We start from the raw sequence: 24,725 nt of genomic DNA on the forward strand, positions 1-24,725 counted from the left end.
ACCGCCACCAAGTGGTGGGAAGCTATATTGTAACTGAGCGTCTCATGGATAATAGTAACGTTAATATCTCTGGTGTCTTCAATTGATAACCGAAAAATACGTGATATTGTGATAAATCGTCTAGTTGATTATATTAGTTGTGTAGAATTGTGTTTGGAGTTTGTATAAATGGCTTACATTATAGTATTGCCCAGACCTTTTTTAAAATCTGGTATATAACATGTATACATGCATTATATTCGCTCTGGATAAATGCATTTTTTTTCGACGGTATATGCTACTCGTCTGAGCCCTCGAGTCCCCGAATTCGGGGGCGTCGTGCAGAACAGGTTTTAATAGGCTACCTGTTGGGATGTACTGGTTGATATTATTATGCATACATATGCGATGCGGAGCGTGGTGGTCGGACATCTTGTGGACAGAAAGTCTAACTACGTGGGACCGAAGTTGGATATTATCGAACTATTTGTCGACCTGAAGTTTCCCAAGTTAGGTAAGTGTGTTTTTTACTAGACAACCAATGTTATCAGTAATGTGCAGTGACCTATTTCAACCTACAGATTAATTCAATGAGTTCAACTAGCTAGCTACCACATGTAGCTTTGTTAGCTACGTTATTAACTGTGTAACGTTAGAATGCTGTGTCAGCCCCGCTTAACCGGTATAACCGTGATGTTTACGGCTACATGCAGCATTTACTGCTTCGGCAATGCGCCAGCGCTATAGTGGACACTTGAATTATATTTGTTTAACAAAGGCCAGTCTTTCCCGGAACTGTGGAATCCTGTTTACCCGGCTAAACACGGTCCAGTATGGCGGTTACGCTCACCTACAAGCCAGTTATAACATTTTACACAGACAGCCTCTTTACGGCGGTAATATATGTAACTTTATGTATGTTTTGTGTATAACATGGGGACATGAGATGGTTAATATCATTCCGTTTGGGCGGCAGCGGAGGTAACGTTAGTAACATGTTGAATCAACGTCTGTTCAAATGGGGGAGTTGGCGGCACTTGGCGGTGGCTCTGTTGTGTTAAACGTCACTTTGTTCAGAGTAAAAAAGCCGGCATGTGAAGCATTTTTTAACGTCAGTATTGCGGGGGGTTGTGACTGTTGGCTCGTGTGAACAGGTGTTACGGTTTAACTAGGGACCCTGTTAACTGGCGACCTTCAGCCGAATGCGTCTGTTGTTGTCGTAGTTACGGCAGCTGTTGTAAATAGGCAGATAACACGTAGCTGTCCTCGTGAATGCCGCATTGATTCGTTTTGCATTATAGTGTCAAACCTTCTCATTTACAGTCTTTGGTCAAAACATACCGGATTCCACGTTGGAGAGTCTTTTGAGAAAACGAGTCCACTCGAGTTTGAAACGTCGCGTGTTGTTTGTGTTGAAACAGGAAGAGAGCACGTTGCTCTTCCTTTTGAAATAATAAAGTTGGTAAAAAGAAAACACATAAACGTCTTTCGAGCCTGTTTTGTTCAAACATGTGTCACGTAGAAGAACTATGTAGCACAGTTAAAATAAGACAAATATATATATATATAAATAAATCATATTTTCGGGATTCGAACTCATATTGTGTGAGGGGAAAAAAAGTTGGTAGTCAGAAGCACTACCACTACGCCACCATCAATGTAATGTGTCATCTTGGAGACTAAAGTTAAACAACGTACAACACAGTCAGCGGTCGCTCTTCAGAGCAAAGGACACCAGATCAACTTGTGACCACACTGCGTGTTTACCATGGAGCACTCTGTCGTGTACTTCAGAAGCATGTTAAGAATATAGCTGGTTTCCGAAACAAATGGGCGCCTTATTAAAATCAGACAATTCAAAACGTCTTTGTGTCGCTGCAAATTAATGAGACAAATGTTTGTGATGTTGTCATGAGGTGAAAATACACAATGTGGACATATCGCATCAGAGCAAACAAGAAAAGTCATAAAATGAAGAATTTAACCAGCCAATAACACAGATATGTCAAACAGTTGAGTTCATTTGAATTTAATAAGTAAAATACATAATCAAATTTAATTTGACTCACATAGCATCACACTATGTAATACATGATGGGACTATTTGTGTCCAACTTATTGACCAGGTTGAATGGTTGTCCTTAAAACTGTATATTGTGTGGAAAGCTGATGGCCTCTCTCTAAACCTTGGCTCGGTTTCTTCTTCTGTGCCCACCATATTACATAGTGTGATGCTATGTGGCTCTGCACTGAAGTACACGACAGAGTGCTCCATGGTAAACACGCAGTGTGGTCACAAGTTGATCTGGTGTCCTTTCCTCTGAAGAGCGACCGCTGACTGTGTTGTACGTTGTTTAAATTTAGTCTCCAAGACGACATATTACATTGATGGTGGCGTAGTGGTAGTGCTTCTGACTACAGACGTTTTTCTCCTCACACAATATGTGTTCGAATCCCGAAAATATGATTTATTTATATATATATATATATATATATATATATATATATATATATATATATATATTTGTCTTATTTTACCTGTGCTACATAGTTCTTCTACGTGACACATGTTTGAACAAAACAGGCTCCAAAGACGTTTATGTGGGTTTTTTTACCAACTTTATTATTTCAAAGGAAGAGCAACGTGCTCTCTTCCTGTTTCAACACAAACAACACGCGACGTTTCAAACTCGAGTGGACTCGTTTTCTCAAAAGACTCTCCAACGTGGAATCCGGTATGTTTTGACCAAAGACTGTAAATGAGAAGGTTTGACACTATAATGCAAAACTAATCAATGCGGCATTCACGAGGACAGCTACGTGTTATCTGCCTATTTACAACAGCTGCCGTAACTACGACAACAACAGACGCATTCGGCTGAAGGTCGCCAGTTAACAGGGTCCCTAGTTAAACCGTAACACCGGTAAAGCTTTGTTGATTCTCGCGCTTGCCGCAGTAGCGCGAGCCGCCGCAGATCGCGTGTGAGCTTCGAGCAAGAACGGAGGCGTTTATACTGTGCTGTGCTGTGCGTTATTCTCTGAAACACCAGAGTAGTACAAATATAATAACTGTGAGGAATCAAAAAGACAACGAGTGTAGCTCATAGATACGCCCATAGACTGTAGGTGTAACCGGGGCAAAAAGCCATAAACCAACCTCCACTATAGAGGATGAATTGTAATTATCTGTAATCTCATATCTCTTATTCATGGACTACATTACCTTTTGTACAAGCTCTGTAAACATACAAGTTAAGAATTACAGGTTTAGTATCCTAAAAAATTTGATTTGGCTGTCAAAATATATACTCAAATTATGATTTTTCTAAAGCATCTATAAAGGAATTGTCCTTCTTTTTATAATCCCCAAACATGTAAATAGAACAACTTGTGGCAGGTTTTCTCTATCAACACAATGTTCTTACCTTTTTTTTGTCTCTTAAAATTATTTAATATGATATAAAATGTCAACTGTTAGTTGTGTTTGTTTTGTGTTCATTAAGACAATTATAAATCACTGTCACTCACTGACTCACTGTCACTTTCTAGCAGGCATATGTTTTACTGTTAAGTTTTCAGTTGGCTATTTTGCACGTCCTCTTCCCCCTGTATGACAGATTCAACCTGGCCATTATTTATATATCATATATACCACACTGCGACTGCTCATATAACTGCTCCTACCCGGTGAGGGACGAGGAGAGGCAGGCCACGGTGACGATGGAGCAGTGCGGCCGCTACGCCTCCTTCCTCGGCATCCCCAGCCTGGAGTGGAGGATCTGCACGGTGGTGATGGCCGTGGGCTGCGGCCTCCTCCTGCTGGTGGCCCTCACTGCTCTCATGGGTTGCTGCATCTCTGACCTCATCTCACGTACAATCGGCCGCGTCGCCGGCGGCATTCAGTTTGTTGGAGGTGAGTTTATGTTTCTGTGTTTGTGTTCCCTCCCCTAGTGGGTGATTCTCATCTGACAGCTGGTGTGCAGAGCCATGGCTCTGGTTGGAATTATGAGGCGATATGCAACATTTTACGAATTTGTGGGCACGAGATATAGTTCTTGGCCTCAATTCAAGTCAGTTAATTTCCCCTTTTTTGATAATTTGTGCGCAGGAGATAAGTGTACCTGAAGAGAGCCAGCACAGTGCACCCCACTGCTCTCTGTTACTGCAGTGATGTTACACGCTGTCAATCCAAAATGACACGTGGGAGATCCGCTTGTTACATTTGGTGCAACAAGCATCAGACTGCTGTAAGAGAACGGAACATCCTGTGTTCATGTGCACATCAAACATGTCGTTTTGATTAATTATGCTTTCATCCTCGCGTAACCATTGCTGGCTCCACATTTTTCTTTATAATAGCCTACAGGTAGATGTGTGGCTGCGATGAGCAACACGATTGAAGTGATCAATTCTCTGGGCAATATGGCCGACATCTTAACTATAAAACATCAACTGTCCAGTAGTTTGCCCATCACCTTTGACTGTATTTGAGCACCAAGCATCAATGATGCAAACAGAGTCTCCCTGCATACAGAGTCCTGCGCTCCACCCGTCAAGTGCAGCTTGATCCACAATGGAACCAGGTCTTTGAGTGGCCACTTGTCTCTGGTTGATGGGTTAGCCTGAGTTTTCCTGCAGACTGGGCGGTGGAATAGCAGAGTTAGCTTAGCGTCTGTCTTGGCTCTCCTCCCTCTCGACTCTACTTTCAGTGGCAGCAGGTCTGGCTGGGTGGTCGGCCGTAAGTAAGTCTCTACTGTCGCTCTCTACGAGGCCCATTTATAATAATGCTCCCACAGGTGCCCCAAGTTAGCCTGGACACAAAATGGCCAAAAGTGTGTTAACATGCTCCTGATGCACACGACAGGGCGCCCCTGACTGCGATCTAGCTGCATCGCTGCAATAGTTACCACAGCTGAATGAAAAACATCAGACCTGGAGAAAGAATAACTCTTCTCGCCTTTCTTCCTGCTCTTTTAGCGAGGCCAAATGTAAGCATTAAAGCAGAGCTGGTACAACAAGGAGGAAGTGAGTTCAGGGTGGTCTCGTGCATTTCATCTGGAGGGAGACCTGACGCTGACATCGCCTTGGCTTTGAACGGCGACGAAGAGCTGCAGAGAGAGGACAACACAGACTCAGACATGCAGAGAAGATCAGTCGTCCTCCTGCAACAGTGTATGAGGGCCGTGATGTCACTTGTGGGTTCGACCGCCCCAGATTTACACACCAAGTGTCACGAGTCATAACACTGCCGTCTGTTTGTGAGTATGAGCAATGTTTCACCTTTTAAAATAACTCTGCTGATGCTCATGAGGTAGTGTAATGTGCTTTATTATTCTGCAGATTCGTCTGGAGTTTATTTGGACGCAACGGGGGGGAAAGACGGTGACGAGTTCACAAAGGTGAATTTGAGCTGCAGAGTGAAGCATCCAAGCCTGGAGGCACCAGAAAAAAGAACAATACACATTCTTGTGCACAGTACGTTATTTCTTTCTTTGCGATATTTCTCTCTGCGACTCACACAAACTCACGCAGCTGCTCATCGCCTTCCTGTCCCCTTGTTGTCTTTTTCAGAAGTCCCTCTGCTGAGAGTGTCTCTGGTGAGACGGCAGGACTCTCCTCTCTGGCTGGCAGTGAGTGACTGCAGAGGGGAGGGTGTCGGGGCTGACCTCTCCTTGGTCCTTCCCGAAAATGCCAAAGGCCAAACATCCCTGCACTCAGAGCATGAGGTGTCACACCTGTATGTCAAGTTGGGTTTTTGTCCTGTCTCCACGTTTGTTTTGTGACTTCCTGTTTTATTTTGGAAATTAACTCTCCTCTCGTTTCAGGTTCCTTGCCCTTCCTCATGTGTCACCAGTCTGATTGTCTTCCCTGATTCCTGATTGTCTCCACCTGCTCCCCCACTTCCCTCATGTGTACTTATAGTCTGCGTCTCCCCTTGTCCTGTGCCAGTGTGTCATGTCCTTTTGCCTTGCACACCCACCTCATGATATCAGCAAGTCCAAGCCTGAGTATTGTCTATCTCGTTCTTGTTTCTTGTTTCTAGTTTCCTCTGTAAGAGCGACCTTGTTTTGCATTTTGCCATTTTGATTATCCAGCTCTTTGAGTAGAATCAGAGCTTTTTTATTTGTAGCATTATACCTTCCTTGCGAAGTGATTTTTGGTTTGGCTTTTGCCGTTTTTACTTTACTACTCTTTGAGTTAAATCAGAGTTTTTAGTTCTGCTTTTGTAAGTTTGTTTTCCTGCCTCGCTAAAAGAAGTTTTGCTTCCAGGGATTTTCCTGAGCCTTTTGTTGAAAATAAAAGATCGTCAGTTGAACCTTAACACCTGCGTCCGAGTCCTCATCCAGAGTTCCCTCCGTGACATGAGGGCCGCATTAAAGCCAGGCTGACTTACCAGTTTCCTCTGGTCCTTCATGAGGGGCAGGACCTGACCTGTGTGTGTCGGTTTGATCATGGAGCCACAGAGAAAAAGACCATTCACGTCCCCAGATACCGTGAGTTTAGAAACGATACTCTTACGAGCGCCTGCACACTTCAGTTTCTCCAAAAGTCGTGATTCACACAAATGCATTCGGCTGACTGCTAAACTGACTTTTCTGCAGATGTCTCCTCTGTGAGAGTCTTCTGCAAAGCCACTACGGTGAAACCATCACACACAGACCGGCTCTCCAGGACAATCTTCTCAACCAGAGAGTGCTGCTCCGAGTCGAAGGCAACGTGCCAGAGTACGACCTCATCTGTACAAGGTGATGTGTCCTCCTCTACCTACCAGCTGATGAGGATGCAGCTGTACTCACAGTGTACGGCACTAAATGACATGTTCGCCCAATTTATAGGAGCTATTACACCCAGAGTTAACAATGATCAGCCTGGAGATGTAGCATCATGGACATCACCCAGCATAACTTTGACATTAAAGTATGAGTTTAGAGAGATTCTATAATCCCATGAACTGTACTGTAATTGTTGTTTTTTATCAACTCCACATATTCTGCTACAAATACTCACTAGAAGACCAAATGTGTTTAAATCTGCAAACTAATGTGCATCTACTCCTGTTGTGTTTTCACAACAGGAGTGCAGTGTGCAGTGGAAAGAGGAAATTACTGAGCCTTTTAGCAAACAAATTAAACTTCATATTTTGGGTGCAATTTTGAACATTTCTGTCTAAAGTGTAGGAAGAGATGAGGTGTAAACAGAGGAGGAAGTCAGAAACATGTGAGAGATGGACGAACACATCGTTGGTTCAAATCTTCAGACTGAGCTGTTTAAATGATGTACGTCTAACTTTAATACATTTTAAAAAGTCTGTTTTTTGCCAACAATAAACCAGTTTACTGAATATATTTTCTCCCTGAGGTTTCCTGCCCAAAGCAGCACAACCTCTAACTAAACATTATGAAAGATGCAGCTTCCAGCCGCTTATTCCCTCTTTGAGAAAACTGCCTTTAAAAAGGAACAAAATTAATCCTGATTTCATGACAATAAATATTATTGCATATTTTTCAATGTTTAAGATTTTACAGCTGGAAACAAAAGTGTAAAATGAAGGTGTTTACATGTGAGACTAACCGTCTGCTCCATCAGGGTTCTCATGATTGGATTTTGAGCCATTTTATTTTATCTACACTTCGTTTATATTAAAAAAACATGAGAAACTAGAGGAACAAGGAAGTGTTTCTCTGTCCCCGATGTCCCTCGTTTGTTGTTGATCACCATCTTGAATCCCAGACGAAGTTCCGCACGTTCTGGAACCTGCTCGCCACTTCTGCTGTTTTCAGGACACTCCTACAGCAAATGTGCGTATCAGTTATCCAGCCATGTACTATACATGCACCAAAAAACCCTGCCGTGCCTGTACTGAATCAGTGAGACATATTTTACCCTTTCGTTAACACGCGGTTGGCCTCTGCTAGAAAATCTGCCAGGTTGGTTCCCATGAGAGAGAGGCAGAACACGGCGATGTCCACAGAGACGAGGCCTTTTATATTTTCGAACAACCGCACGGACTGTAAGTGGATCGGCACGCAGAAAACACCGACACAGTCACACAGACTGTGACATGATTGCAGGCGGCTGCCAGGTGGAAGCTGAGCACTTTGTTCTTCACGCTGCGCCACATTTTACAGTCGCCACAACCCAAGTCTGCAACTACCAGAGAGGGAGGTCTGAAATAAAAAGGCACAATTGATGTGTTTACAATTATAGCACATTAAACTAAAAGTCGCGGCTCACCTGTACGTGAAATCAACACAGTGCCAACGCAGATCTTTTAGGTAATAGGACCACAAGCAGTCAAAACTGTTGATCTTCTCCCAAACTGCTGACATTAACAAAGCCGTCTCCTCACAGCAGCCAAATGAAGCATCGATTCAACACCCACAGCGCAGCAGCATCGCCTGCATCACTCTTCAGCAGAGTAACGGAAGGTATTCCCTGTGTACAGCAGATACATGATGTAGATAATGGGAGGTGAGGACCCCCAACAAGACATGTGAAGGATATTAAATTCTTTTTACTGTTTTGGCGGTGTAGAGGGACGGCCTTGTTAATGTTTTGAGAAAAAGCTGAACTAAAGAGGCGTGTCTGTAACGATGCATTTTATACATTGATTATAACGTCTCACTTTTGTCTGATGTAAGAGATGATGGCGTCCACTGGATTGGCGGGCCGTCTCTGAACCTGCGCCGTGTGTCCTCTGTGGTAGATCCCGAAGGCCTGTGGGTCCTGCTTGAACATACGCTTCAACCTCATTGATGTATCGGAAACGGGCCGACTCCAGCCGCTGCTCCATGCGGGACCTCAGGGAGGCAGAGCGGTCCTCTTTCGCCTCTTCTTCTGGGACCGCGGGCTCGTCTGTCGTTCCTCGTTCCTGTCTGTGGAGCAACTTCCGGAGCTTCTCTCTTTTCAGAATCTGTTCTTTGCTCAGCTCAGGTTTCAGTCTTTTCATGGGCTGCTCACCTGCGATCTCCACTTCAGGTACATCTGCTTTCTGTTTTGATCCATCGACAGAATATTCAGTTGCGTCTTTTTCAACTTTGCCTCCGACTCGCTGCTTTTCCTCTCTGAGTGTCTGTTGTCCCGGATAAGTCTGTGTCCTCTTCTGGCTTTTTCATTTTCTGTGGTTTACTTTGCTTTTCCTTTTTCTTGGCTGGTGTCTGACCGTTGTTGTTGTTGTTGTTGTTGTTGTTACATGAATCTATTTTGACTTTGTCCGTTGGCTTGTTCTGCTCTGCAGATTCTGCTTTATTGATTTCCTTCTCTGGCTTATTCTGACTGTATTTATTTTTACATTTCCTCTTGTTCTTCACTTTGGTTTTCCACTGTTGTCTGCTCAGCCTCTCCGTGTCTTCTGGTTTGGATTTGATCATTTGGTTATCCGTTGTTTTTGCCCATTGATGTTGTTTTTAACTTCAGGGCCGCTTAAGGGAGAAAAACATTTGGATATTATATTATTAAGTACTGTGAACATCAACATTGTTGTTTATCAATCCAATGAATACTTCTCCACACTACAATGTTTTTAATTTGATGAAATGTAAGCCTTTAACCAGTTAATTACTCACCAAATTTGTTGTCTTTCTTCCTCTTTTTTGTTGCAAGTGTCTCCTCATTAACCGTCTGATCCAAGTCTCCATTGTCTCGCTGCTCTCCTGTTGTCTCCGCTTGCTTTCGCTTCTTCTTCCTCCTCTTCTTCTTCTTTTTCTTGCCAGGTGATGGGACCACGTCTGCCTCACTGTCGCTGTCCTGCTGATGGTCGTCGTTCTTCCACTCTGGTACTGACCCGAGTGTCTGCAGGGTCCGCAGCCGGCTCTTCATTTCAACCAGCTTGGGCTGATCTGGGGATAAATTCAGATCATGTAATAAGTCACACATGCGTGCGCTTCTTTTTTTATTCTGAAGCGTGAGCGGCTCCTGCCCCGTTTCTAGGCGGGGAAGTCGTTCGCACCTAACACGGTGGTCACTCCGTCGGCTGTCCCACCTGCAAGGATATACGTTCCTTTTTGAGGTGCTGGAACAATACCTTCGGCCTTTTATCTCACCCCGTCGCTATTGTTAGGATTTCGGATTAATTGTCTTCTTGAAATTCTTTTACGGCAAATGCCCTAGGCGTTCTCAATGGGATGCAACCCTTGCACCCTGTATGTAATAGTTATGTACTTCGTCTGTACTTTACTATTGCCTATTGTGAACATTCTCACTATTTTATGACTAACACTGCACAGTTTTCACCCATGGTACTTACCTTAAGCACCGTATGGTAGCTTCTGTCGTCACGTCTGGATCGCACGGTTAACGCACAGGGAAAGAGAGTTAAATTGTTTTAAAGAACCAGAATACGTTGTTTGGTTTCAGTCTCTTACAAAATGTAAGGCCGGTTTTTTATTTAGGTTTTTCGCACAACAATTACATACAACAATTTCAAGTCAATGAAACAGTTTCTGTAATAAGTCTAACACTCTTTCTATACGGAGTTTTCCTCTTTATCAGTTCGCACTGATTTTGCTATGAGGAATAATACAGACCCTCTCTCTGTACTTCCTCTCCCTCCTCTCTCTTTTCTGCGCCTCCCTGCTGTTTTTATGCTGTTCTCAGGCTGGAACCTCCTTCAAGCTAATGAGTCACTCACACACGAGTCCTCCCCTTTTTTAGAGCCAACACAGAACATAACTGGTTTGATCCTGTTTACAAGAGGAAGCATACAGTTTAGAGTGACTATTCTAATAAAGACACATATACAGTCTATAAGGTTCATCACATCTATCAAAAAGTAAAACAAGTTATAGGTTTAATTACTTCAAACAAAATTAAAAAAGGTTTATAGGTTATATTGATTACACTTTGAATAAAAAAGGTTACAAGTTACAATGGTTATACTTTTATGCTTTCATACTTTTTCTACGATCTCTCAACAATTCAATTATTTATCTATTTCTTAAAATCCAATTCAACATCAGCAAATGTTTCCCTGCTTGACTGTCTCCCAGAACAGGAAACATTAAAAACTAAAACAAAACAACCTACAGAGAACCAGCTGTTACATTTCCTGACTGTCATCGGTCCTTTTTAAAGGTTTCATCATCTTCACAACCGTAGTTCTTAGAGCCGACATTCTCTGCTCTTATTCAGGATGTGTAGAGTTCAAAATGTAACTAGGCTATTTGTATCACTGATAATATTTATCATAAGCAGTCTCATAATATCATAATAAAGTCTTGTTTCACATTTATACTCTTTACTGTACTATATGCATTTTACTTAAACATGCTTAGATCTGTTACTGACAGGTTTGTTGACATGTTTACACATGCAGGGACTTTGTATTAGTAATTTAGTGCATAACGGTCATAATATAGTAATATATAGTGTGTGTATATATATATATATATTAATTATACATATATACCAGCTGTTCCACAAACACATTGATGTTCTGCTTGTTTGTTTCATGTTGTGATAAACTGCTGCTGCTTCCTCTCTTACTTGTGAGGCTTTTATTGTGGAAACAGATTCATGAAAAACATGCAGACCTTATAAAATGTCCTGTGATGTGAAGGGATCATTTGTATTCTACTTAGCTTCTAGTAAAATAAATGTCTTTAAAAACACAAATGTATAGTTTCATTCTTTATAAAAAAAAAAAAAAAGGCTCAGTAGTTGCTTAAAAAAAGCTGGTGGATTTAGTTTTTATCAAACACACTTTATGTTTCATACTGATGAGTTTCATGCAGATCCAAACGTTAAAATGCTTCAACATTGTCTATGACATCCTGTAGCTGCAGACTCATCCATGTAGCCACAGGTGTCCTCAGTGTTAGCCAATTCATTAACAAAAACACTCCTACACAGAAATGATATGTATCCATGGAGATGGATTGTTTGGCTTCAAACAAGGAGACATTTCGTCACAGCTAGCCAGCCACCAGAGAGCATTTAGCAGAAAGCAGCTAGCAGAGAGGATTTAACAGAAAGCATTCAACAGAGAGGATTTAACAGAAAGCATTCAACAGAGAGGATTTAACAGAAAGCATTCAACAGAGAGGATTTAACAGAAAGCATTCAACAGAGAGGATTTAACAGAAAGCATTCAACAGAGAGGATTTTGCAGAAAGCATTCAACAGAGGATTTTGCAGAAAGCATTTAACAGAGAGGATTTACTGTCTTTTTAAAGACACGTCTTTAACAAACAACAGTCTTTTTAAAGACTCAAGAGAGACAGATTAAAGAGAAACCATCAGTCTTTTTAAAGACACTTCTGTTGGTGCAATGGATATTGCCATGGATATCCGAGAAAACGTCGAGCGCAGGGTCACTAGCAAGGACACCTGCATTCTGTTTCCGATTCCCACCGAAACCACCGACGTTTCCTCACCACCGCAGGACGCTCCACCTCTGAAGACTAACCGTCTTGAGATGGACCTCGGTAAAGCAAACAAGGAGATCCACCGCCTAAAGCAGCAGATCGGAGACCTGGAAGCAGCTCACCAGAAGTCCGACTCTGCAAAGTGGGATTTCTGTCGGCGTTTGCATGACGGTGTACTTAAAGCTACCCGTCTACACCGGAGTCTGACGGTCGCTGACGGCAGGATCGTCAAACTCAAGCGGCAGCTTAACGAGTCTGAAGATCTACTCGTTACTGCGCAAGACAACTTCGCTCAGAACCTTAAGGCCTGGAAGATGAACTATGACATCCAGAGCAATAAGGTCCTGGACCGAAGAGACAACACCTGGAGAGCCATCGTGACCGAGTTGGAATCGGCCAACCAAGAACTCACTGAAAAACTGAGCACGGAGATGGCTAAGAGTCTCCTGTTGGCCGAGATACATCGGAGTCAGGAGGCTGACATCCAGGAGTTGACAGAGGTAAATAAGGACCTGCTTGCCATCTGTCAACCAGCAGAGGAGGAGAACAAGAAGAAGAAGAGATGGTTCTTCTCCAGAAGGTCGGGAAATCCAAAGACAGTGGAGGAGAAGGAAAAGAAGCAAGCTACAGGGTGCTTCAGCTTTCTGTCACGAAAAAGACGTGACAGAAATGTTGACGGGGCTCAATAACAACACCTTCCTCTCCGCCTCACCTCTCCAACCTCCCTCCACCCCGACCTCCCCACTCCATCCCCTACCTTCAGCCGCAAGACAGCCGCCGCGGCCTGCGCAGCCGTCGACTCCGGGCTCGGAGCGACCGGCCGCCACCGCTGCAGGACTGCCAGACACAAGCCAGAACATTGCCGCCGCCGCAGCCGTTGACTCCGGGCTCGGAGCAACCGGCCGCCGTCGCCGCAGGACTGCCAGCCGCAAGACAGCCGCCGCGGCCGCCGCTGCCGTCGACTCCGGGCTCGGAGCGACCGCCCGCGGCCGCCGTAGGACTGCCAGACACAAGCCAGAACATTGCCGCCGCCGCAGCCGTTGACTCCGGGCTCGGAGCAACCGGCCGCCGTCGCCGCAGGACTGCCAGCCGCAAGACAGCCACCGCGGCCGCCGCTGCCGTCGACTCCGGGCTCGGAGCGACCGCCCGCGGCCGCCGTAGGACTGCCAGACACAAGCCAGAACATTGCCGCCGCCGCAGCCGTTGACTCCGGGCTCGGAGCAACCGGCCGCCGTCGCCGCAGGACTGCCAGCCGCAAGACAGCCACCGCGGCCGCCGCTGCCGTCGACTCCGGGCTCGGAGCGACCGCCCGCGGCCGCCGTAGGACTGCCAGACACAAGCCAGAACATTGCCGCCGCCGCAGCCGTTGACTCCGGGCTCGGAGCAACCGGCCGCCGTCGCCGCAGGACTGCCAGCCGCAAGACAGCCACCGCGGCCGCCGCTGCCGTCGACTCCGGGCTCGGAGCGACCGCCCGCGGCCGCCGTAGGACTGCCAGACACAAGCCAGAACATCGCCACCACCGCCGCCGCCGCCGCTGTCCACTCCGGGCTCGGAGTGACCGGCCGCCGCAAGACACGTCTTTAACAGACAACAACAGTCTTTTTAAAGACTGTTGTTAAAGAGAGAGAGAGATTGGAGACAGATGGACCATCGCCTCCACCGCCAGACCATCGCCGCCGCAGGACTGCCAGATGCAAGCCGTCCTTCTGAGCACCTGTGTCCAGAGCCCTTCTGCCCTCCATTGTCGATCCACGTGACATCACCAGCATCCTGTCCGGCGGACTGCCGAACCTGCTCCGGACACAGGTGCTCAGGCGGACCAGACTCGGACTTTCGGAGTTGGGGCTCCAGGGAACAGGATGCTGGCCCAGCGGCGGGAACCGGAGGTCGCTGCGGCTCGACGGCGTGATGTCACGTGGATCGACACCGGAGGGCAGGCAGATCGACGGCGTGATGTCCCGTGAATCGACACCAGAGGGAAGGTAGATCGACGGCGTGATGTCCCGTGAATCGACACCGGAGGGAAGGCAGATCGACGGCGTGAAGTCCAGTGAATCGACACCGGAGGGAAGGCAGATCGACGGCGTGATGTCCCGTGAATCGACACCAGAGGGAAGGCAGATCGACGGCGTGATGTCCCGTGAATCGACACCGGAGGGAAGGCAGATCGACGGCGTGATGTCCCGTGAATCGACACCGGAGGGAAGGCAGATCGACGGCGTGAAGTCCAGTGAATCGACACCGGAGGGAAGGCAGATCGACGGCGTGATGTCCCGTGAATCGACACCGGAGGGAAGGCAGATCGACGGCGTGAAGGCCCGTGAATCGACACCGGAGGGAAGGCAGATCGACGGCGTGAAGTCCCGTGAATCGACACCGGAGGGAAGGCAGATCGACGGCGTGATGTCCCCTGAATCGACACCGGAGGGAAGGCAGATCGACATATCTCCAACTCCGAGAGTCCGAGTCCGGTCCGCCTGACCACCTGTTCTTTCAATCAACAAAATCAAATAAAAAATCAAGTCAATGTTCTATGTTTCTAGCTCTCTAATTAATTATATATTGTATCAATACAATTGTATTTCATGATGGTGACTATAAAGAAGAAGTACTGAAATCGGTTTAAGTTTAAGTGATTTTAACAAAACTGCAGCTAGAAGAATAAAATTATCAAAGTTTTATAAAAGAAGTTCCAAATGGTATTTGAGTTTAAAAACAAAGATATTATTCTACAGTAAAAACATGTGACCTTCATCACTGACGGGTTTATGGATATTTTTAATATTAGCATTATTTACCGGTATTATAATTGAATTAACAGAGTTATAAACTACTTCAACATGTTTTCTTTGTGATTGTGATTCACTGGTTCATGTGTTGAATACATGAAGCTGGACAGAATCTACGCATCGACACTTTTACGATGCAAAGTGTCTCTGAATAACTGCAGGTATTTGCTGATCATAGTAGTATCAATACTAGTACTATCAATACTCTTATCGGTTCTTTTTGATTACTTTGTGAGAAAAGAAGATAATTAATTTAAAAAAGGATCAACATTGCTTTATTATTCATATGTTAACAGAGACAGCAGAAATGTTTAAATAACTCACTATTGTTGTCTACTGTTTCCATGGCAACAACAAATGTAACTCTGAGAACATTCCTACAGGGAGTATATTATTATTATATATTAAGATATATTTTGAGATGAGAGCTACTATTAAACTATTTAAAGTTAAGGTGTGTTGGGTGGAGTGGTAGTGGGACTAGCAGCTTCAAAATAACTTATAACACTAAGTTATAACAACACAGCTGCTCCCCTTATTAATAACTATGTATGAAACAAATCAATATACACTGACACTCACACAGGTGATTTAAATATTGATAATGACCGACTTTCACATCAGAGAAGATACGCAGAGGCCAAATTGAACCACCACAGGAGTAGGAAGTAGACCAGAATGCATTGCAGCAACAAGACAGTTTTAGTTATCAATAAGAACTGGAAAAGCGTTCTCATTACTTTGCTTACTACCTCATTTCTATGACCAATTTCTTATCGTATTTCTTCTACTTAAAGTGTAGTGACCACAGTCCAAAGACACATTTAACGGACTAAATATATATATATATATATATATATATATATATATATATATATATATATATATATATATATATATACATATATATATAATAGAGAGATTAATAATAAAGAGATTAACAATTTAAGGCGGCACTATTTTCTGGCTGAAATCATCATCTCTGATCAAGAGAAAACACTATATGACAAACGGATCAAACTATACAAAACAAGGACTGAAACAAGTTGCTAAAAGGCATTCTGGGAAATGTAGTAAATGACTAACTGGAGTAGAAGAAGAAAATTGCATCCATGGGACACTAAATAATTAAACGTCTTGAGCGTCACAGATTGAAAACAAGTTAGTTTTGTGGCTCTACATCACTGTAAGAGTCTGAGATTAAGGAAACAAAAAGAAACTAGGACAACCAGGAAACTCAACAACTAAATGAAGCTCAAGCGCAAGTTCAGTCAGGAAGACAAACATTCGTAATCTCTGTCTCTCCTCTCCTTGTAAATACTCTCAGCTGATTGGGGGCGTGCACTGTTAAGTAACCAACCAGATTCTACACACTGTTTCCTTTAGCCAATCACATCGTTGCGGTCAAACTTTAAAAAGTCTTCTCCTCTCTGCTGTTGTCAGTTGTCATTTCAGCGTTAGCAGATGCGACCCTCCTCCACCCCAGTCACCTCGAGTCAGCATCAGTCATGCTCCTGATTCATCATCAGGTTGCAGCAACGCCTTTCACCACCACCACCACCAGTGTCTGGACTCCAGAGGGATTAGGCCTATTGGACCTCAGTATCCCTACCCTCAGTGATATTACTTCAGGATGGAGTCCAATCGCCAAAGACTTTGCACTTTTCATATTTGTTGCTTGTATAATTAATCATTGTTAAATTATAAAACAAGTCTCTCCTGATTGAAATAGCAGAAAGCAGTGGATCAGAACAAGAGTAACAAAAACATGGATTTTTACTTTACAAAACCTGATGTCCTCCCAACATTTTCTTACTGCTGATATATATAATTGTGAAGTTCAGGGTCTTCAAAATGGACTTCAAGTCCCTCACTTGTGACGTTTTTATGCTGGTAAATAAACTCCACGCTGCTTTATTAGACAAAATAAATCACACATTGTTTCAGAAATGATGTGTCAGACATGCCGAGGCTTCGCTTCTTGCTGGGTCATCATGCTAATCTTGAATTTCGGGTACGTTAGGTGCTTTGGATAAAAGTGTGTCCCCTTCACAGAATCATGTTTCCATTCCCAACAAGAATGTAGCTGACAAAAAAAAACCAACCTCTCTGCTGCTGTCATTCCAGATGTTTCTCTGTTTCACTGTGTGTAGCTCAGAAGACTCTTGAACTGTAGATCAGATCCAGTGAAGAGTCAACCTTCAACTTGTTCTTCTTTCTTTTCTAGTTCATGTGCTGCCTTCAGTGTGCGTATGTTAAAGACCCGTCTCCACTTTCTGTTCCTTGTTTCCTCTTACGTCCCCCTTCAATCCTTCAGTGGTCTCCAAAAGAGTCCCAAAATATAAATACTGTCAATGTTTTAAATCCACAAAAATAGATAGTCACAACACATTGAAGTAGAAGTAGGAATATATTGCACAAGTGTTTATAAGAATGATGAATATCACACAGATACATAAAGAATCCAACAACACTACAGCTGTTCACACCTCGTTTATTAATAAACGAGGAGAAAAAAGGAGGAAACTCGATGGGAACTGAATCAGATGCTGTGAGGACGTTCACTCTGAGGCTGCGTTCACACTGCTGGAACTAAACGTTGTATCCTCATGAACTATTCAACGTACAAAAGATCGTCACCAAGGATTTAACACCCGATACTCACGTAAAAGTACGCAAACGGGCATGTAGGCTGCAGGTGTCTTCACCTTTAACTATGACCTCAGTAGTAAACAAACGGTATAATTAAAGTTACACATTTCATTCCTCAAAACCTGAACATTCTAAACGTTTTGAAGGTAGTAGAGCTGTATTGAGTTCCTGTAGATTGTACAAGTGTCCTAATGAAGTGGACATCATTATATTTTAACATCTGGCCACAGACAACAGATGACAACGAGCCCTGTAGACTAACTGGCTCATTTCCTGTTTTAATTGTTTCAGTTGGTCAATGAGAATCGTCCAATAGACTTTAATTAAATTTGTTCAGACTTCTTAGCGCTGACAAAATACAGATATGAAAGCCTGTGCACACCCAGAAGACACTCACACAGGTGATTTAAAAGACTTTTTAAATCCCTGGATCGGCCTCTTCTCAGGCTCGTGTCTGTGTGCACAAACCGGTAGTTTAAACTGAGCTCGATTAACAGCTCCAGTGCATCTGTTAAGGTGGGACGAATTACACTTTGATCATTCTTATTAGTACATGGAGGCACATTATTTTACACCGTAGCGCTGCCCATTTTTAACCTGAGCAGAGGTCTAATCAGAACAACTGTGTGAAAAGCAAGAGAACATAAAACACATGAAATGATTTTAAAGGAATCAGAGAATTTATAAAATCAAATTACTTTGATATATCTATATATAATCTGCTCTTTGTTGGACAAAATGTGCCTGGTCGTTTCTGAGGGCACTTTCAGCATGTTATGAAAAGCTGGTAAAAAAACAAAACAAAACAATTGTTAACGTTTGTCGACCTCTACTGGTGATTATTTAGAATTGCAGCAATTGCAATAAGGGTCAAATGTATTTGTGTCCCTATGGTCCCCTGTAATTTGAACTTTACCCCAAATGTGCAATTTAACTTGGTGTACCTCATGTCAAACATGACCTTTTGAGTTCATTATCCACAAGCCTAAGTCTTATTTTGACGGCAAGTCTTTTTTAAGAAAGATTTATAGTGTAGCAGCAAGTGAGTGCAGGTGCACTATAAACATATATCCCTTAATGTGAAAGGTTTGTGACTTCCCTGTTTAATTGAATTGACAAGTATGGCCGATTTTTGTATCTAGGCCTCTGTAATTACCCTAATGTATTTAACATAATTGAAGAAAAAAAAATGTATATCATCAAAGGTATCTTGACTGAGGACTTGAATTTGAAACAAATATGGGCAACAGGAGGACAACATTCTCCAACAGGCATGTTGACTCTTTTATTTGGTTACACAAACAATCATAACGTCATCAAAGCCTTTACCTGGGAAGAAAAAAAAGTGGATAAGGCCGCATACATACTTCAAAATGTATTTGAAGCATGCACGCTGCGTGATCCATTTTTTACCCAGACAAAGCTACCTAAACAGAATTAATTTAGATAAATGTGTCTTTGCAAATGTCCTCGGGGTGCCACTGCAAAAATCACTGTTAACAACCCAAGACACGAAATCAAATATTAAACAGAGAGGAACAACCGAGGGGATTTCAAGTGTTGAGACAACAATGTGCGCTTTCTGCAGTGCCTGAAACATTCCCAACAAGTGCTCACTTGTGCAACGCGGGGATTAGAGAGGGAGGCCCCTATCAAATAGACTAAGAGAAGGTATAATGGTAACAGATGTTATGTGTAGCTCCGGTCGTCATGTCTGATGTCTGGCATATGAACTGTAAAAGACACAGCGTAACAGTGGATTTCATTAGAATCGCCCTTTATTAGTCATTATCTTGATAGAAGTATTACTGTGTAAATTAGTGGTCAGGATGCAGTAGTGGGGTGATCTTTTGATATGACATGGTTTACTTAATGTGTAATAGCTTTCTGTTTTTATATAAAAATAAAAATAAATGGACTAATTCTGTGAGGAGTCAGAATTGAAAACAATCTACAATTTTCAACAGATTAACTTTTTTTTAAATATGTTAATCAAAATGCCTGTTTATGCCTTTTTGAATTTAGCGGAAAGCTTCCGAAGTTTCCCTTTAATGTTTACACTATTTGTTCCTTATCTTTTAAGGAAAAAATAGTGAAACGTTTGTCTCATGTTAATTTGTGTATAATGACCAAAAAAAGCTATCAATAGAAATGCACAAAACGATTTACGTGAAACATGGTTGCGCTATTTACTCACCGTCTAATGCAATGCTTGATTTCTTCCCTCAACCGTCTCACTGTTGATGGAAGGGAAGACAGTAAGCTTCGGTTTATTCAGCAAATTGAGTGTGTTCAAAAGCTTCAGGTGAAAATAAATGTGTGAGAGAGCTCTGATAGGCCGTGTCACACACACATAATACAATACAGTATATCAGACAAGACTCCTCCGCAGGCCATGTTTCACTCTCTTCTGGCTGGATCCTTTATGAGATAACTCCTGCAATTATAAGCAGGAGTGTTGTACTCTTGACACTCCCAACTACCTGAGTGTAAAGTGTGTGCTGTAGTGCCACTGAGTGTGTCGTGAACTGTCTTTTTATTTATTTTGTTTAGTATTAACTGCCCCTTCAGGAAGACAATCTAGCTTGCTTTCCTAACATGCCTCATTCATATATGATGGGATGCATCATTGTCTTGATGTAGGGGAAAATACGTGCCTCTCTCTCTTCCTTTCACCCACACAGACAAACACTCATTTCAATTATGAATTCACTTTGCCTGCATCCTTATGGATAATCCCAATTAAATCATAGTAGAAACAAGTTTATTGGAGAAGTTAACCAAGTGATTTCAAAATAAGAGCTGCTAACAGATGCATTTTTTCTTATTTCACAATATTGGGACAGATTTTAATTTCGCAATAACAGGCAAAGATATATGTGGAGTCACCTTGTCCAATTTTTCAAAAGAAAAATACCCAAAGTGCATCTGTTCTTGCGTTTCACTATTACAGACGTGTACTTTTTAAAAAGGCATTTTGGCAAATAATGTCAACGAAGGTGCGCAGAGGAAGAGAGAAAACGAGAGAGCGATGATGAGGCCAGCCCAGAGGGCAAGGCGCGTGTGGGAGGGTTGAGTTTCATGAGTCACGGATGTGATATAATTAAACCCGAGAGTTCACCGATCAGTCACGCTGATTGACAGTTTTTCCTCAAACGTCTTTTGGCACTTCCCCTCCCTTCAAAGTAATAATGCTCTACGTTTTGTGGGTAACTAGTGCTGAGCTGCGGCGATCATGCGCATTTGTTGTCACGCTGTCTGGCCGGTGCGTCTTTGGCTCTTCACCACTTTGAATCAGCGCATCTTCGCTCAGCCAGTGACGCGCTCTGCTCTGCTCAGCGGACGCCTCTGAGCAATTTTAGTTGTGACTTCAAACTTTGAGATGGAGGACTTGAAAACTTCGGACCGTTTTTTCCACAAGTCCTCATTCAGCATCAGCAGCCTGTTGTTGAGACGAGAGGGAGTGATGGGTGACGGGGAGTCTCCTTCTCCGTCCCAAAAACTGCGCTCCGCACATCCAGAGAAACCCAGTCAGGAGGATAACTCTGAAAAGAACTTCGAGAACCCCAAACTGCGCCCCAAAGCAGAAAACAAAACTGTGACGTCAAATGGAAAACGAGAGGGAAATAATGTCGAATCAAAGAAAAGCGGGGCAGCAGAAGAAAGCGTAAAACCTGAGAAACCTCCTTTCAGTTATAACGCGCTCATTATGATGGCGATCCGCCAGAGCCCGGAACGGCGGCTCACACTCAACGGCATCTATGAGTTTATCATGGCCAACTTCCCATACTACCGGCAGAACAGGCAAGGATGGCAAAATTCAATCAGGCACAACTTGAGTCTGAATAAGTGTTTCGTTAAAGTGCCGCGCCACTATGATGACCCGGGTAAAGGCAACTACTGGATGCTGGACCCCTGCAGTGAGGACGTCTTCATAGGTGGCACATCAGGGAAACTCCGGCGGAGGGCCACAGCTGGATCCAGAACCAAGCTTGCGCTAAAGAGGGGAGGAGGTCGTCTGATGTCCTCCAGCACTGCAACCAGCGTGACCTTGGCCGCAGCGGGTTCGTTTTACTGGCCGGTGCCGCCGTTTCTGCCTCTCCAAGCACCAGTGCGCACCCACCTTGGAGCAGGGACTTACCTGAGTGCTCACCCCCGCTTCCCAAACCACGCCACATCGATGGTTTCACAGCGGTCCCGATTGAGTGCAACAAGTGCTGCCGACGCCGACCGGTTCGTGCAGACGCACCAGGAGATGTCTTACATTGGACTCAGTTGCGCGCAATCCCGACGCCATCAGATTGGCACCGCCTGCACCGCTTTCTCCACATCCATCCCTGCATGCACCCTGCCGCTGTCGGATCCGTACTCTTTTAACATGATCTCCGGACAGGCCAGCTACTTTTACTCTCACCAAATACCGTGCGCCGCGACGTTTAGTCCGTGCCAAGAGGAGTGCGTCGCGTCCAAGACGTCTCCGGGACAATTCCTATCCAAGAACGGCCACTCAGAGCTCGGGGGGTTCTGTAATGACTTTCCAAATTACTGCCCTCAACTCAGTTCAAGCCCTCCTTCGTCTTGGAATATAGAAAAATAGAGTAATAGTCATCGTGCCCAGTTTTAAAGATGCCTGTGTTTAGATTAACAAAGTTGGCAAATAAAAGGCCAGAGCATCTTACTTAAAAGAGTACATGCAGATTGGAATGTCTTTGAGTTTATGAAAAGCCTGGTTGAGGAAATATATCCTGCAATATTAGAATACAAAAATGTCTTTGTATTACGGAAACATTTGTTGATTGAAATTTGAAATGTTTTCGCTTTATCGTGTGGTGCAATTTGTGTCAAATTAACATCAAATATAGTTGAAGCATAAACAACATGAGTCAGAGTCTCACATACACTGACGTTTTAACAAAGGCTTCTTCGCACACAAGCCATTTCCAAAATTGTGCAAAAATATGTATTTGCGCATCGGTTTGTTATTTTAAAAAACGTCAGTGTATCCAGGGACCGGGTCAAATCAAACATTTGATGTATTAAATTGCCACTTGGTCTGCGTCTGTTAATTTGTCCCTGTTTTAGAAACACTGCTGTCCACGTATCTCATGAATGATTTCCACATATGTATGTATGCACTTGCCAGTATAGAAATTGAGTGATGTTTGCGAGCATGTCACAGTTTTTGGCCGAATGCCATCATCTGAATTTACCAACAAAATACCATAAAATGTCATTCTAGAAATAAAATAAATTAAAAACAAAAGGATCATTCTGTCTATTTTTATTTACCAGCATGTTGACCGATGTAGTTGAAGCAAACTTATTTAAAGATTATTAAAATATTTGTATTCTACTGATATGAACTCGTTCTAAAATATAGAAAAGTATATAGTAAGTGAAAAATACACTTTTACATGTAATGCATTATAGTCTTCGACTTTGATAAAATGCCATTACTATTATAATTAGCCTACATGTAATTAAACGATAAATAATGCATTTCTAATTGTGTTTTCTTTTCACCTCATTAAAATCTACTGTTGTTGATTGTTCTTATTTGTGCTGTTATTAAATGTTTCTCTCTAGAGATTGGAGCCCACACAGCCAGGACGATAGACTCATTCAATTATTTGAAATAATTTGTGAAGTTGCGGGAAGAAGGCCTCTTTATGGACATGCTGTGATCCGCTTTTTAATATCAACAGTTCAAAAGTGCACCTGAAGCTTTCCTTGAGGAGATATCGTGCGCGCAGACTGTGATGTAACTTCAACGCATGACATTTCCAGTCCCGCGGATCTTATTGATCTGTCTTGTGTTTCACCCGGCATCACTGCCTGTTCAACTTTCCCTCACCTCTAGCCTCATTGATATGTACATTCATAGGGAAATACATGTATGAGGATAAAGATTAGAGCAGATTTCTGGACGGCTGCCTCCGCGAGACAAAAGAGTCTTTATATCAAGAGACCCAAGCCCGCCACCTCTCCGAAACCAGTCACATTCATGACGCCTGTGGTTTAAGCGGACTGGGCTGGATCAGGTAACTTCACTGTTGGCAAACTCACACTCGAGATGGATGCGAAGATAGTAATATTTCCATTACTTGCATGAGTAATTGTGGTCGCAGAACGCAGAGGACAGAGCTGTGAATCAACAGGTTCGTAATGCTAAGATGAGTTTTATACCCTGGGGCAGGATAGGAAGATGTGTTTGCTGTTGTAATAAATAAGCACCTTTTTTTGGCAGCTCCACTGATAACCACAGAGATAAATCACCCTGCTAATACAGATATATTAATATATGCTGTCACTTGACAGTTGGGTTGGGACAATTTGATGCTTATATCTGATCATGAAAGTTACACAGAAAAAAGAAGAGGTTTTTTTCAGCATGGTTTCTGATCTTGATTGTGTTCACTGAGCCCACTTTCTTAAAATCCTGCCACCAATATAAAGTGAAACAGTTTACAGTTCTAATATTTAAGGGACTGAAAAAGTTGAAAGGAGGGTAGTGTCATTTTATGGGAGAGCAAGGCTTTTTGGGGGGGATTTTTACAATCTGATTTATAATTTCATTCTTCCCTTGTAAGATTACATGTAATAATGATACTAATCAAAAAAGTTACATATTTAAAAAAAGATGCCTTTTCTGTGAGCCATGTGAAGGGGACACGTCCTTTCTCTTTATCAGGGATTTGTTTTCTCTCTCAAAATCAGATGATAGACCAATATATTTTGCAAATCAGAATAGACACCAATATTTATAGGACGATCGTTGTCTATTCTAGTAGTTAGTGATGTTACCTCTTCACAGAACCCATACAGCAGCTCAAACCTTCACTATTTTGCAACAGAAACAAAAAAAAACTGTGAAATGTGTCAAAGTCTGAAATAATAAGTTCAGAATCAAACAGAGCCAATCAATTTCTCCCCTATCCC

The 24,725-nt window shown here is 43.1% G+C and overlaps 1 protein-coding gene and 1 pseudogene across 1 annotated transcript; one reads left to right on the forward strand and one right to left on the reverse strand.

The window, feature by feature from the left end:
• Positions 1–7,616: 7,616 nt before the first annotated feature.
• Positions 7,617–10,520, reverse strand: LOC137870514 (ribosomal RNA-processing protein 8-like; annotated as a pseudogene).
• A 10,648-nt stretch (positions 10,521–21,168) lies between these two features.
• On the forward strand, positions 21,169–22,383 carry foxg1c (forkhead box G1c). The gene has a single exon (XM_068714154.1). It carries the CDS (start codon positions 21,169–21,171, stop codon positions 22,381–22,383), a length of 1,215 nt encoding a protein of 404 aa, XP_068570255.1.
• Positions 22,384–24,725: the final 2,342 nt, after the last annotated feature.

This window comes from Cebidichthys violaceus, unplaced genomic scaffold (assembly GCF_023349555.1).
Source record: "Cebidichthys violaceus isolate CVI_PGR_0920_01 unplaced genomic scaffold, fCebVio1.0.p SCAF_1, whole genome shotgun sequence".
Lineage (NCBI taxonomy): Eukaryota > Metazoa > Chordata > Actinopteri > Perciformes > Stichaeidae > Cebidichthys > Cebidichthys violaceus.